The sequence below is a fragment of the Cryptomeria japonica genome, chromosome 10 (assembly GCF_030272615.1).
Source record: "Cryptomeria japonica chromosome 10, Sugi_1.0, whole genome shotgun sequence".
Classification (NCBI taxonomy): Eukaryota; Viridiplantae; Streptophyta; class Pinopsida; order Cupressales; family Cupressaceae; genus Cryptomeria; species Cryptomeria japonica.
In genome coordinates, this window is record NC_081414.1 from 562,314,072 (window position 1) to 562,328,821 (window position 14,750).

At 35.9% G+C, this 14,750-nt stretch overlaps 1 protein-coding gene across 1 annotated transcript; it reads right to left on the reverse strand.

The window, feature by feature from the left end:
- Positions 1–9,429: 9,429 nt before the first annotated feature.
- Positions 9,430–11,715, reverse strand: LOC131060733 (uncharacterized). The gene has a single exon (XM_057994091.2). The coding sequence runs from the start codon at positions 10,776–10,778 to the stop codon at positions 10,122–10,124; it is 657 nt and encodes a 218-aa protein (XP_057850074.2). The 5' UTR covers positions 10,779–11,715; the 3' UTR covers positions 9,430–10,121.
- Positions 11,716–14,750: the final 3,035 nt, after the last annotated feature.

Below are 14,750 nucleotides of genomic sequence, written 5' to 3' on the forward strand. Positions count from 1 at the left end.
CTATTCAAAATAGGAATGTTTTGTTCAACTTAAAAGGTTTGGGTGCATCTACGAGACTCGACTTGGCATACATGAGCATTACACTAACAGATTCCAAGAAGAGTAATGTTCCAATGGTTAGTTGAATCATGCACTTTCATTGGATGCTAGTGGACTAAGTAAACATATACACGTAGAACTTCCATCCATGACAATTAAACTCACAAATCACACATTTAGAATATTTTGCCACAAAAAAGTGACATTTTGATGTTATCATAACATAATTACAATTCTATCTTTTCTCAAGCTAAAGATGAGGTTTTGTGTAGTGTGAAACTAGAAGAGTGTGCAATTTTTCAACACTACATCGAAAGAATTCAAATGGGATCTAAATAGAAAACCAAAAATATTTTATAAATCTAGGTCACTAATTGCTTGCAATTATCCCTACTATATTAAAAACCAACAACCACCTAACAATGAAGGCACTACACTAGCATATTAGCTGGGACCAAGAGAACCTAAGATATTAGTCAAGACACAACAACTCCTTAGGTTACTTCTCTAGTCACTTGTAGGATCACAAGGAGAAATGTGGCTTATAAAATGATTATTATGATTAGTAATTTTAAAACATTATTGAGAATTTGTCCATTCACACTCATATACAATATAGATAATGTTAATTAGAACAAGGTTTTTATTACATTATCCACTAATAATTCTTTACATCAAGCATGATATACATAACTCAAGTCTCTAGGATTCCACACACAACAAGATATGTCTAGACTGTACTCAATTTTTTATCTACTTGATTTTGATTCTACGCATTGTTATGTCCCCTCATATCTCTTCGTTATCTCTTATTATATTGTATAGTATTTTAATCTCAACTTAAAATGATAGGTTTTCTCTAAGAACGAGGACTAGGATTGAGTCATCGATTGCTTTGATGGGTTCAATCCTCTTCAACTGGTCTCATGTTGCTTTGTCAAGTGGACCTTGCATGTACAAATCATCACCCCTTGGTGCTAGCCCCCTTTATTCATTTGAGAAACACTTCTCAATTTGGGTTGCCATGATCTTGATACAAATTCTCTTCTAATAGTGTGTTTCTTTTGTTTGTACCTTGGATAATACTACAAGAGATCTCTTCATTTAGTGTAACAACTTATTACGCATGGTTGTGTAATGTTTCTTTTATTGATACTTGTCATACATGTTAACCTCACTTTCACTAACATATTTTAATAACAAATTTCTTATCACCTAGTAATTTTTTTACTAACATAAATATAAACACCTAATATCTAATATTTCACAAGTAATTGTGATAGTTTGCTCCTATTCATTATTATAAGTAACTACTAATAAACAAGACAATCTTTTTTTTTTTTTATCAAGCGCTTTTGACTGGAGCTATGAACCAGTGAGATCACAAGGAGGACCTCATCTCCGAATCGATGGTCAATGCATCCTCTTTGAAGCACCTACACAACTTGAGAGCAAAGCTGTCAATTTCCTAACCAACAAACGGAGAGTAATTGACCAACCCGCATCGGGGGACTAAGAGCACGCTCCAAATTTATCATTCACACACTCCTCGGCGTGCACCAACAGTGAATAACCTCTCCGGCCAAGTCAATGGACCGGTGGGTGCCGGTAGGGGTGGTCAGCAAGGCGAGGGCCGATGGGAGCGGAGAGGGGCCAAGCCCCGAGCTTCGAACTCATGACCTCCCCTATGGGAGGCTCGCAGTTGTACCGTTGCGCTATGGGGTGAACCCTTATATAAACAAGACAATCTTTACTACCACCTTGAATAATTAAAAACCTAAGATTAAGTGTATGATAACTTACATGATAGGAATTATAATTTCCAACTAGCTCCAACATATTTGGTTTTCCTTATGTCCTTCCATTGATCACATCAGTGAAACTTTTAACACTTGTAAGATTAAATTCAGTTATTAATTTATGCATTTGTTCAATTATATGTTTTCATTTTTGTTGTATCAAAGAAACAAATTTTATTCATGAAAATAGGTTTGATAGAAGATTACTGAAGTAGAATGCTTGAGATATTTTAACTATATTATATAAGTATATTAAAAGAGAACATTTCAATTAATGTCTTATCAATCTATACTTTAAACAATAATGATTTTACCAATACTTAAATTGTTTATAAAAATGTTTGTTCCACTTAAAAGAATAAAAAATCTTTTTATAAATTTTTAAAAAATATCAACATATACTGTTAGAGTTATCATGCATTAGCTAATAATTATTTATTTAATTATTAGTCTATTATCCTCTATGCTTAAGCTAAACTTAGGCATTTAATAATATGGTAGGTCTAATTATTAAATACACTTTATCTCTTTAGGGTTTCTTTAGGGTTGCACACCTTTAGAGTTGCTAATCTCTTTTTATAAGGATTGTATTGTACTTCTTTAATCATTCCCTCTCTGAATGATAATCTTTTTCTTCAGAGCCATTATAGTTTTTTTGCCTCCATTTTTCTCTTATGACAGGTATTTTGCTTGTAGGTGTTCTTGGGATCTCTGAAGTTGTATTTCTCAACTTCTTCATGGTATCAAAGCCTACATCTGCTGCTACTTGTTCTTGATTTTTCAGAAGATTTTTGGGGGGTTAGGGTTTCAAGTTTTTTCATAACTTTTTATTTGGATCTGGGGTACTTCTTTGTTTTTGGGCAATTTGGGCTCAAACGAACCTCACTGTTGAGCTTAGAACACCCAAAAACCCCCATTTTCATATAAAATTTGTCCAATTTGGACAACTTTGGCTCTGGAATTATTTTTTTATTTTTTGCCCTTTTTTGGGCACGAATTTCATGAAAAATAATAATAATTTTTTTTTTGGCAATTTAACGGCATACCCAAGCCGAATGCAACAAAAACTGTGAAAATCTTGTGTGAAATTTTTTTCTATGAGAAAGATAATATGTTGTTGTTGGCCAAACCTTGGCACTCTAATTTTAACCCCCTTTCAAAGGTGTTCAACAAAATTTCGATATGGGTTAGGCTTCCTTACCTTCCTCTACACTTGTGGGCTGATTCTCTCTTTGAGGAAATTAGTGATGCTATCAGGAGCTTCATTGTGGTGGATAATGACTTATATGGGTTTTATCATACTACGTTTGTTCACATTTTGGTTGAGCTAGATGTTTCCAAGGGCCTGCCAGCAGAAATTGTCATTAACTCCTCTTTGGCAACTGGGTCCAGACCTTGGATTATGAGGGTATTCCTTTTCAGTGTCGTAGATGTTTCAAAACTGGTCATGTGGCAGGGAATTGTGGGATTGAGAAGAAAAATTCTTCAACTTCATGGTGGTCGAGGGCCTCTCACCAGCATTATACGGTTAGGAAATCTCCTAATGATGTTGGGGTTTCTACTTTGGTTGGATCAGATTCCTTAGTGACAATGAAAGATTCTTCGGTTGCCACTAAGGATGCTTCTATGATTCATGATGTTGTGATATCGAATATTGTTGTCCCCTCTACTTAAAATGGATTGTTGCCTCTTACCCCGTCGGTTTCTTCATGTGTTGATACAACTTTTGCCCCTCCTGTTAGTGGCAACCCTGTGTCCATGATGGTTGTATCTCTTACCTCGTCGACTGCTTCACAGGGTGCTAGCACAACTTCTGTTGGTTGTGTCTCTGTACCCGCGACGGTTGTTGCTCCTTCCTCTGGCACCCTTTTTTTCACTCCGGAAAGATTGGTGATGGGCCCTTCGGATTGATCTATTGCGGCAGCTAAAGTTGAAGATGGTTGGATTACTATTAAGGGAAAGCATTTAAAGATGTCCAAGCCCTTTTTTTATATAACTCTTCATTCCCACAAGGCCAAATTTTGAGGGCCCTTGTAGTTGGTTGTTTGGGTTGCCTACTGTCTTTTGGGGCAGTCCTTGTCTTTGTTTTCAGTTGTTCTATCTAGTTGGACTTTCAATGCTTTATCTTTCTTTTAATCTGATGTAAAGGGTTTCGGGGCCCCTTCAAAACCTGTTGTCACTTAATCGAAAACAAAAATTGTGAAAAAACCTTTTTTTTTAAAAAGGGTTTAATTAAAAAAAAAAAAAAAAGCACAAAGGGGGGGTCTGACCGCTGCAGGTCCATACGGCTTGCAACAAGCCACCGACCCTACTCTCCGGTCATGCCTCGGGTCCACCATCGGTTGGCCTTGTCTTTCGACTGCCCTTGGTCGTGCTTTGGTATCGTCGTCGCTCCGACCCCCACTCGTGACAACCCTTGCAGTCGCCCTCCCGACCGCCGCCTCCTACCTACCGCTTCCCAATCGCTGCCTCCTGCTTACCACCTCCCGAATGCCTCTCAGTCGCCTCCCAATTGTCGTCTCCTACCTGTCACCATCGGCCATCTCTTGGCCCCTGAGACCCTTTTTCTACCCTAAAAGAGGGGTTTTTTTCTTTTGGCCATAACTTGGGCGTACAATATCATTTTTTGGCAAACGAGATATCGTTGGAAAGATGGTTTTGTCTACTTTCCAGATTTGTGGGTTTCATCACCTGATTTTTTTGGGTACATTCTATAGCCATTTGAAGTCAAAGGCGTTGTTTTCAGTCCCAAGCTCATATCGTTTCACCAATTTCTCTGTTTTTCATGATTCCAGCGGCATTGGGACGGTGTTTCAGAGCTCTTGACAACCATCCATGCACTTTTTCTAGATTTTACTTCAGGTACATTTTATTCATTTTTTTGTGTTTTCCCACACTAGTGAATTACTTGGACATATGAGATCATGGAAGCTTCTTGTTTACGTAGGATGATTTGTTTTTGGTTGTTCTTCATGTATTTCCATCCTTTTGTCTTCTTTGAGCATTGTATATATCATTTTCCTTTTTGCAAACACACTGAGATAAAGCACCACTATACTTTGCCTACTTGGGATCTTGCACATCTTATGCCTTATTGTACTCGCACTCCATTATAAAGTGTCATGGGGGACTTTGATCTTTCCCTTTGTTTGCCATCTACTTTTGTCATGTGAGTGTTCCTTCCATGGCATTAGCCTCATTATGTGTGTCAAATGAGTTTTCGTTCTACAACACTAGCCTTTATATATGTTTGTACTTTCTGTTGCACTCTCGATGTTCCTAGTTCTTCCTCATGCAGTTTTTCTTGGCATTCATTTTCAGTGTACCTGTCACCTCTCCCTTGTCAACATTATGGGGGGGTTTCTCCTATTGGTTGTTGGTTCTAATGCTTCCTTGGTTCGTTGGAATGAGCTATGTATTCAGTATTTATTCCTATGTACTAGGCGGATGCAGTGGCTGGTTACCTATGCATTTTAGTGAGATGGATCATTTACCATATGGACACTCTTTCATTCCTATTTTTGGAGGCAACCTTCCATCTTCGATTGATCAGCTCTTCAGACTTTGGTGTTTTTGCCATTTGTATCTTTGAGTTCAGTTGTTTGTCATTGTTTGCCATCTGATTCGAGTAGTGTTATTTAAGGGCACTCATGTAGATTACAATCTTCTCTACCTGATCATCTTCTATTTTAGTGGAGGTTCTTCAGATCACTAGTTATTCTTCGATAGTGTTTGCACCTTCATGCTTCAGTGGTGTTCTTCATGTTCATCCTTTGTTCCTTTTTCTGGGACTTTCTCTTGTTTGGAGGTTTCTTCAATCCTTCACTTGTATTTTCTCTCTTTAGAAGAGGAGTTTTTCCCATGAGGTTTTCTCCTTTTCTCCAGTTGTGAGAGACCTTTTGTACTTGGGTACCTCATCAGGCCTAGTTGTCGGGACCTATTGTTACTTTCATGCATTTTATAGTCCTTGGTTGTTTTTAACTACTACCTACGTTCATCTTAAAGAGGGGTGTTAGAGCTATCGTGCATTAGCTAATAATTATTTATTTAATTATTAGTCTATTATCCTCTACGCTTAAGCTAAACTTAGGCATTTAATAATATGGTAGGTATTTAATAATTATTAAATACACTTTATCCCTTTAGGGTTTCTTTAGGGTTTCTTTAAGGTTGCACACCTTTAGGGTTGCTAATCTCCTTTTATAAGGATTGCAATGTACTTCTTTATTCATTCTCTCTCTGAATGATAAACTTTTTCTTCATAGCCATTATTATTTTTTTGCCTCCATTCTTTTCTTGTGATAGGTATTTTGCTTGCAGGTGTTCTTGGGATCTCCGAAGTTGTATTTCTCAACTTCTTTAGATATTATATATACCAAATTCATAAAAAAAAATTGTTTATTTTTGTTGTCACGAGTAAGGAGTTGTCTTGGGCCGTGGGTTTGCTCCTCATTGGTCTCTAATTTGACTTTGAGGCTCAGACTTACCGATGCACGTCGTTTGCAGACAATTATGTACATCCCTAGAGAATCAGCCTCACCCCAACTCTCCCAACCTAAAATTCTAGCTTTGGGAAAAAAAATTCTAGTTTGACTTTGAGACTTAGACTTACCAATGCACGTGGTTTGCATACAATTATGTACATCACTAGATAATTAGACTCACCCCAACTCTCTCCACCTAAAATTCTAGCTTTGAGAAAAAAAAATCCTTAAATCATAAAGAAAGGAAGGTTGGAAGAGTTGGACCAAAAATTATAACTAGTACTATTGAAAAAAACAAAAAAAAACTAGTACTATAAAAAAGTGAAGATGATGTTTCCTTATATCTCCTTGTGCTAAAGTTATGGCTAAGGTTTTGGGCAGGAGGGTCAACCTTATTTGTGGGCATGTTGATGACAATGACTACTTATGATTTCTTGTAAGCCCACGTAGAGATTTCAATAAGATAACATTAAGATGTAGGTAGCTTTACTACAATCTTAGCGTCCTTGTGACCAGCTCAGCTGTAGCTATAAATGAATGAGAAATTGATGTAATTTTCATAGAGAAAAGTTTGGAAGACATTGTAACCTTCACAAGTACATTGCTGGTCTCCCATGCGTATGTCATGCATTGATTTTAGCTATTAGTACAGTTCATAACAATACAAATTTTAAGACCTTATGTCCGCCAATTATAGAGTCTTATCTTAAAGTACATGATCTCAATTTACAAACAAAGAAATTATAAGTTAATTAGCAGCATAAACTTATGATTTTGGTGATGCTTAATGAAAGAGACAAAGAAAGAAGCATGAGTGTATTCAGCTTAATTAGTTAAAAGAAAATGCCAGCGAATGGAGACATGCAACACTGTCACCCACTACCAATGCATGCATCAATCAAGTATTGCCCAGTTTTAGGCTTGTTTGATTTAAACAACAGGCTGGAATTTTAACTAGACTTCTGTTGGATTTAAGCACTTACCATTTTATGTATATATTATATGATATCCCCTCTTAAGCATGATTTTAAGGTTTGTAAAGAGGCCATCCAATTTGAAATTAAATTATTGCACTGCTGGATCAGAAGCAAATTATATTATCATAGTTTATTATTTAATGGTTTTTGGTCATTATAATAGTGATTTTTCGTTTTTGTTTGGATGTTTATTTATATCAACGTTTTCGTTTTCGATCATACTCTGTGATTCATGATTTATCTATCATCTAATGATAGATCACAGAGTGTGATCCAAAACATTGATGTAAATAAATACATGCAATCTAACAAGAATTATAATAGTGAATAAAAGTTGTGGAGGTTGTGAAGAATATCAAATTTACAAGAGATCTTAAATATAATCATATTAATGTATATGAAGTGAACTTACTATTAAAATTGTTATTTGAGTGATAACAAAGAAAGATTATTTATTGTCAAATAAATAGTTATCAGTAAATGTAATAGTTATTAGTAAATGTAATATATATTTTTAATGCATGCGGCCATATTATGCATGATTGGTCAAAAGAATTCAAAACATCATTTACTTTTTACTTTTTAATTAATGTAAGTTGCTATAGTTAGAAGGATCACTAATCATGCACAATGGCTGGTTTATGCATGTGTTTATAAAATGGAAGTCATAGATTTGAATTACATTTATTAGCACAAACACATGTTGAAATTACACTTCACAAATATTATACGTATTTCTCAAGTGATGAGTGCAGCAAATTTATTCAATTTATAAGAAGAATAGCCATTGCCCATAATAGAAGTTCCATGACATTTTCTGTAATTACTAGATAGCTGATATCTAGTTTTTTTTTAAATTGAGTCATAATTTACCTCTTTTTCATTATCACAATTAATAACTACTACAATAATAGATTATGTCGAGAGACATTCACAATGACATACAAATATCTGTAAACAAAAAACTGGTTTTGAATAAATTTGACATGTAAATGACATCCTGTCCTTCTTGACAACTAATAAACATGCAAGACAATTATTTGATATCTCTCGACATTATTTTACATATTTTTTTTTAGAATATAAATATACTAGTAATTACACTATATTACTACCTTCTTTTTAAGAAACCAGTTTGAGTTTCAACAGCAATTTATCTTCTTTATTAAACTGTGATAACTACTATACTATAAAAAGGTATTACCTTACCTAAGATCATCTTAGGTTTGGCAACCTCCACTATCTTTACTGATAACCACTATCAACATAAGCAACTAGATTTAAGTTCTACCATAGAGTACTAGTTTTAATTTCTACCATAGTTACTCTTTCTTTACTAAGATGTGAAAAACAAGAATGGCAAGTAAGCTAGACTCTATCTAAAATTCTGGACATAACAAATTGCATTGAAGTTTGGTTGCCTCTAGATTTGAAGTTGTGCCATAATTCATCTTTCTTCCCTCTCAATGCAAATAATGAGTATAATGACAGATGGATCAGTTTTTAGTACTACTCTGTATCTAAGATTCAGGACATCAGTCACATGGTAGGTTTTCAGTCTCCACAACTACTGTTATTTAGCTCCTATGGCAAGTAAGGGAGTCTCTACTACACCATGAAGTAATTCAGTGTCACATGTTAGTTTTGTCAGTCAAGCTAACATAGACTGTAGTTGTACTACCAACCTAAGTACCCAAGATTCTGTACATCACAAGTCACATGGTGGTTACCAGTTTCCATCAACACTGCTAGTGACTAGTAAACCAACAAGAAGGCAGTCTCAGCCTGTACAAGCACCTTGAGCAATTGAATACCTATGATTGAAGGCATCACAACTTCCATAGTAAGTTATCAGTCTCAACTACTGAATGCTACTAATAACCATGAAAGGAAATACAGTTGAAGGATCCTGAGGAGCAATTCTTGTGATTATATGAAACTTAAGCAATGCTTTATACGCATTCCATTGTGAATTTTACATCAGAAACCTATCCAAGTCTTTCCAGTGATATAACAACCACAACTGTTTTTGAACAATATAGAGAATGCTTATTGGACTTGTAGCCAAGGTGTATTATCACATTATGCCAAATCAAGAAGCACTGATAAAAAGATTTTTAAGGAGCTTCATAGAACCAACCTTTGTTTATTGCTCTCAGACAAAAAAAAAAAAAAGGAATGAGAGGCCTGTGCCATTTTAGATACAATTGCTTCCTGAGACAGATTCCTGACAATTATGTTTAAGTTTCAGACTTATCTACATAAGAAATCTTTACATATAATTTAAAGCATAACCCTTAAATAAGAGGCAAAAACCCATCCCCGTTCCCACCTGAATTTCGAGATTTTCACACAGATCAGGATAAGGACAATCGTAAAGGCAAACTGACTTACAACCTAGAAAGCTGTTCTTGGATTTGTGATGAACAGGGATTATACAAGAGAGCTATCTTTTCCACGTATATAGTGAATCCTCTTTCCTGAATAGATAAATAAAAAAATGAAGGCTCTGATCATTCTCATCCTTTTGAAAACATGATGTGATCTCAGAGGCCTTATATTTAGGATTCCAGTCTATAAATCTCACCAGATTGCTGTTTTCCTTGGACTCTATACACTGCATCCAATGGAGCAACTTTTGCAATCTGATCAGGGATTGAATTCCCAATGAAGAAAGACTTGAAGCAAGAAAACCCATCTGATCTGATTCAGCCTTCATCAAAGAAGACAGGAGTGGGACAATCGATGCATCATGCCATCTCAATCTATAGAGGCCTCTAATTGTGCACAGGTAATGTTATTGGTCCTTTGTTCTGGTATTCTCATTCAAACCCAATCTCTGATATGCTCTCCAGAGCAGGCCTCCACAACCCAACTCCAAATCCGCTAGATCTCCTGCTTTCAGGCTTCTTCCTTGGCTGATAGCATTGTCGGCTACCCAGTTGGGCCTCGACGACCACCTCATTCTCACACATCTCCGCTGCCAAATGCTGCTCTGAGATGCCCAGCTGGGTCACAGTCTCACACTGTTTTAAACTCAAAGCTCTCTGTTTGGGGGCCTCAGATTGGTTTACATTGGCATTCTGAGAGTTTGCCAGGGGCGAGGATGCACCTCTACGCACTTTATCTCCCGAATCCTTCCTTGCAGAGAGCTTTTGGACAGAAGGCGTCTTGGAGGTTTTGTTAGCATGGGAATCGGGCTTCTGAGCTCTGTGTTTTTGTAGACCATAAGCAGGAATAAGGAAGTAGATCTTTCCTCTTTGAAGCTCTGCTTCAGGCGGTAACACAACAGTCTTCTGAACAACACCTTGGTAACTGGGTAGCCCTAAAACATGCTTAGGATTTTCCTTCATAACTTCTCCAGCCTTGACAGGCCTGCTATACTCCTCCACGTGCCCATTCGCATGCAGAACTCTGACCACATCAAGAGCACCACATGGAAGCATACAAGCAATACAGCACTTGATACTGTTGCCCATCTTTTAACACCCAGATGACTTTTCTCTCTGATTTTTCAGAAATTCAATGGCATTCATGCATTCATTGTGTTTCTCAAATTCATTGACATTCATGCATGCATTGTGTACAACAAACAAGAACAAACATAAGGCCTTATATCCCACTCAGCCTTAAAAAGCATTAAAAACAAAGAACAAGACCCCTGTGAAGAGACAAAGGAAAAACAGCAATCAATTTCAGCAACAGTCCACACATGGGGGTGGGGGGAGTCATCAGTATGGCAGAAGGCAACAAGCTCATTTCCCAACAGCTAATTCTACTGTTACATACTAGGCCAATGTCCTGTAATGGGTCCATAATGCTTGTGCATAAAAAGAATCAGGTCCCACTTAAAACCATGCCTCTTATTCCTCCTCCAATTTCTATAGATTCTCAATCTTCTATTTACACTATATAACCAAATTTAGATGCCTGCTTTATCCTCTTACACTGCAATGATTTGGGGCTAATTTTGGAGAAGTAGGTGGACATTAGCAGATAATGTGACAGTTGTTGGTAGAGAAATATGTGGCAATTTCTGCATCTGCACAGAATGGATCTCAGAGCAGTCTTGATAAAGAGGAGAACAGGAAAGTTAACAGATCATGATGCAAACCTTTTTCTTCAGAACTTAGATCCTTTATACTTCATGCGTGTAGCGTTTAAAAACCCTGGTTAGTCAGAGGAAACATTCTTAGCCCACATAGAGACATACTCCTGGTAAGTCTATCAGTAAAACTATTTGTTTATAAAAGAATGTTGGCGCAAGGAAGGCCTCTATCCTTTGTGAAGCGTGTGCTGTCTATTGGAGTTGTGTAGCATGGTAATTTCTAAGTTCCTGCGGAAATGAGAGCTTAGTTTATCCATGCTGGATTTCTTCTGTGTTTGATAAAAGTGTGGAAATAAGTCTTTCCAGGTCATCACTAACTCAAGATCATGTATACAATTTCATTTTTGTTTTCTAACTAAGAGAGGAATTGGGGATTTGTGAAGTGAACCTCTAAACCTCTGTCTCAATGATATTATTTATAAATTTTGTAATTTTTATTATATACATTTTTAAATTGGTATATGATTATTTTTTAAGTTTTAATCAGTAAAATTATAGACTACATGAAAGGAAAGTTGTCATTTCTGTTGTCATTTCTGGTTGGATAAGAAAGAAAACAACAGTCTCATTTTTTTTTGTTTTTCTCATTTAAACAATCACATGATTGCATTATCTTGTAGAATAGATATGATTGCATTCTCTTATAGAATTAATATGAGCGTAGGATGAGGGAACAATCTACCTCAAATCCATGCCCTAAACACATTTGATGAAACTCCCAACACTAAGAGGAAACTATGCAAGCAATGAAACAACTAGGAGATACCACATCTCAACTCAATGAATGACCATCATTTTCTAGAATACAAGGCACACTTACCTAAGCCTAAGTGGGATATTCCTCAACCAAAGACATTCTAACACAAGGGGCAAACCCTCACAAGAGGTTTCTCTACTAGGAGGTGCAAGTCCTTCATCAGTAGGAACGACGAGTCATTTTCAAGAAAGGGCACACTTCTTAATGCTAAAGCTAGCATAAATATCAAATAATGACACTTGTCAATGTAGTGGCAACATGAAAAGATTCACAAGGCCAAGAGAAATAAATTTTATATATAAACTATTATCACTAAATACCCAAAAAATACTCATTGTTCGATGAAATAAAGAACAACTATACACTGTCAAAAATTGTGTACCCTTACAATTTTAACTACACTTTTGTATCTAGTTTAGTTTCCATTCCCTTAGCATTTTGGTAGGCTCATTTCAGCCCTTTCTTTAACCTTTTCCTCTCTTAGGATGCTCAATTTACCTTTTCAACAACCACCTTTTTGCATGAATTTTGTATTAATAGCATGTTTCTCCCATTTTTCTCTATATTTTGGCATGATTTGTTTGGAGACTAGCACCTAGTATGGATGTCCACACGTAGTGCTAGCATCCCATGATATTTTGTCATTTAAAGGTCATTTTTTTAGTGTATTGCCACTTGTGACCTACCTAGGTTAGTAGAAATGACTCAAAATGATCTGTAATTGCTTGTTCACCCCTTCTTTTCCTCCTCTTCTCTATTTTTTAAAATAATTTTCATTCTAGAAAACTCTTCTAAAAGATCTCTAAAAAAACTCTCTTAGAATATCATCTCTCTCTCTCTCTCTCTCTCTCTCTCTCTCTCTCTCTCTCACTCACACACACACACACACACACACACACACACACTCTCATAGAAGCTTCAACAACTTGCTACAATAGTCTTACAACTCTCTTGGCTTCCTAAAGCTTTTTTGGTAATATCATTCTTGTGTCTTTGAGCATCTTGTGATTTATCGCATCTCTTATCAAATCATTTATTATTGTGGCTATTTTTCTTTTGTTTATTTGTCTATTTTGCTACAACTGAGGTGGAGACACCAAAACAGGGACTTGATTGATGCAAGTTCCCATTTAACAAACCCAAACATATTTCTTCTTCTTTATGTGTGCATGTATCTTGAACATATTCAAACACATAGAGGTTTTCTTGTGTTCATCTATGTTATTTCTATTAATCTATGATATTTGGTATATGTAGTTGTGTTTCTCACATCTAGGTTTGCAAGTTAGTTGGAGCATTAAGTTGGATTTTCACATTCTCTATGTGTCTTTTTGTTTGTGGTCCATATGAGACTGCAACACTACATATGGACATCAATGTATCATGCTCACATCCTTGAACAAGATGCTCAGACTTGAATCGAAGACTCTCTTTCATCCTAATTTTACATTCCTATAGTAAAGAAGTTAATTTAATTTTTCTATTAGTAGATAGTTTAACTAGTTTATTTTTATTTAAGTATTAAAACTAGCTAAATATATCTGAATGTATGTAGTGAAATTGTCTCTTAAGGAAACATAGTTTTCCTTTTAACAAAAACAAAGTCCAAAATGACCACAAAACAATTGAGAGATCAAGTTAGACATTTGTAGATGATCTTCAAAATGTAACCAAATAGATAAAGATGATTCCCAAGAAATAGGATGCCAATAAGGGACTTTGAAATGATTTCAAGGACACAAGGGATGAAGGAAAATATTCTCAACATGCCCCACAAATCCTTCTACCATGAGGAGAGCTAAAACAATATCACCTATGAAGGGTCCTTATAGACAACCCCAAATTAGGAAGATGAAGCTAACACATTTTTCAATTCAATATCATAATTGAATATAATCTATCATATTACATTCATTTCAACACCAAATCTAAATATGGTCAAGTTCCTTTAACCAACTCAACAATAATGAAAGATACATAAAATTGCATGCACATTTGATACTCACATCGAGATGCAATAAGAGTAATAATAATAGTACCATCATTTATGCGGGTGGTTTAAAATCCTTCCCATTCCATAAGAGGACTCAATTTTTTTGAATTATATATTTTACAACTTTCATACAATAAAATAAATAATGAGGACATGAAGCTTTTACAACTTAAACACAATATAATGTTATTCCAATGAATCCACTAGATCCTAATGGTGGTTGAAAACTACCCAACCAGGTCATACCCATAGGTCCACCCACCATGCTAGGAGATAGTTGCATGGTACAAAAAAATGTACTTATGCCAAAAAAGGTTTATGACTTACATACACCAAATATTGTGCATACAATATGGGTATGAACACAATTATAGAGGAGGGGATTTGCTACTTTGAAGACGATGAGGTCTCAAGGAGAAAATGACTCCCAACTACCTCAATTGACACCACTCAAGTGAACTAGAACTGTCGTGCTTGAAATGAAACTTGAAACTATTGGGAAAATAGTATCTCAACCTTGCAATAATAAAAGGTTATTGGTGATACATGAGTGATGGGGGTTTGGGGGCAACATCCTTGACTATAGAGGGTTG

Coding starts and splice junctions, on each gene's coding strand:
- LOC131060733 (XM_057994091.2), bottom strand. CDS start 10,778: ATGGGCAACAGTATCAAGTGCTGTATTGCTTGTATGCTTCCATGTGGT.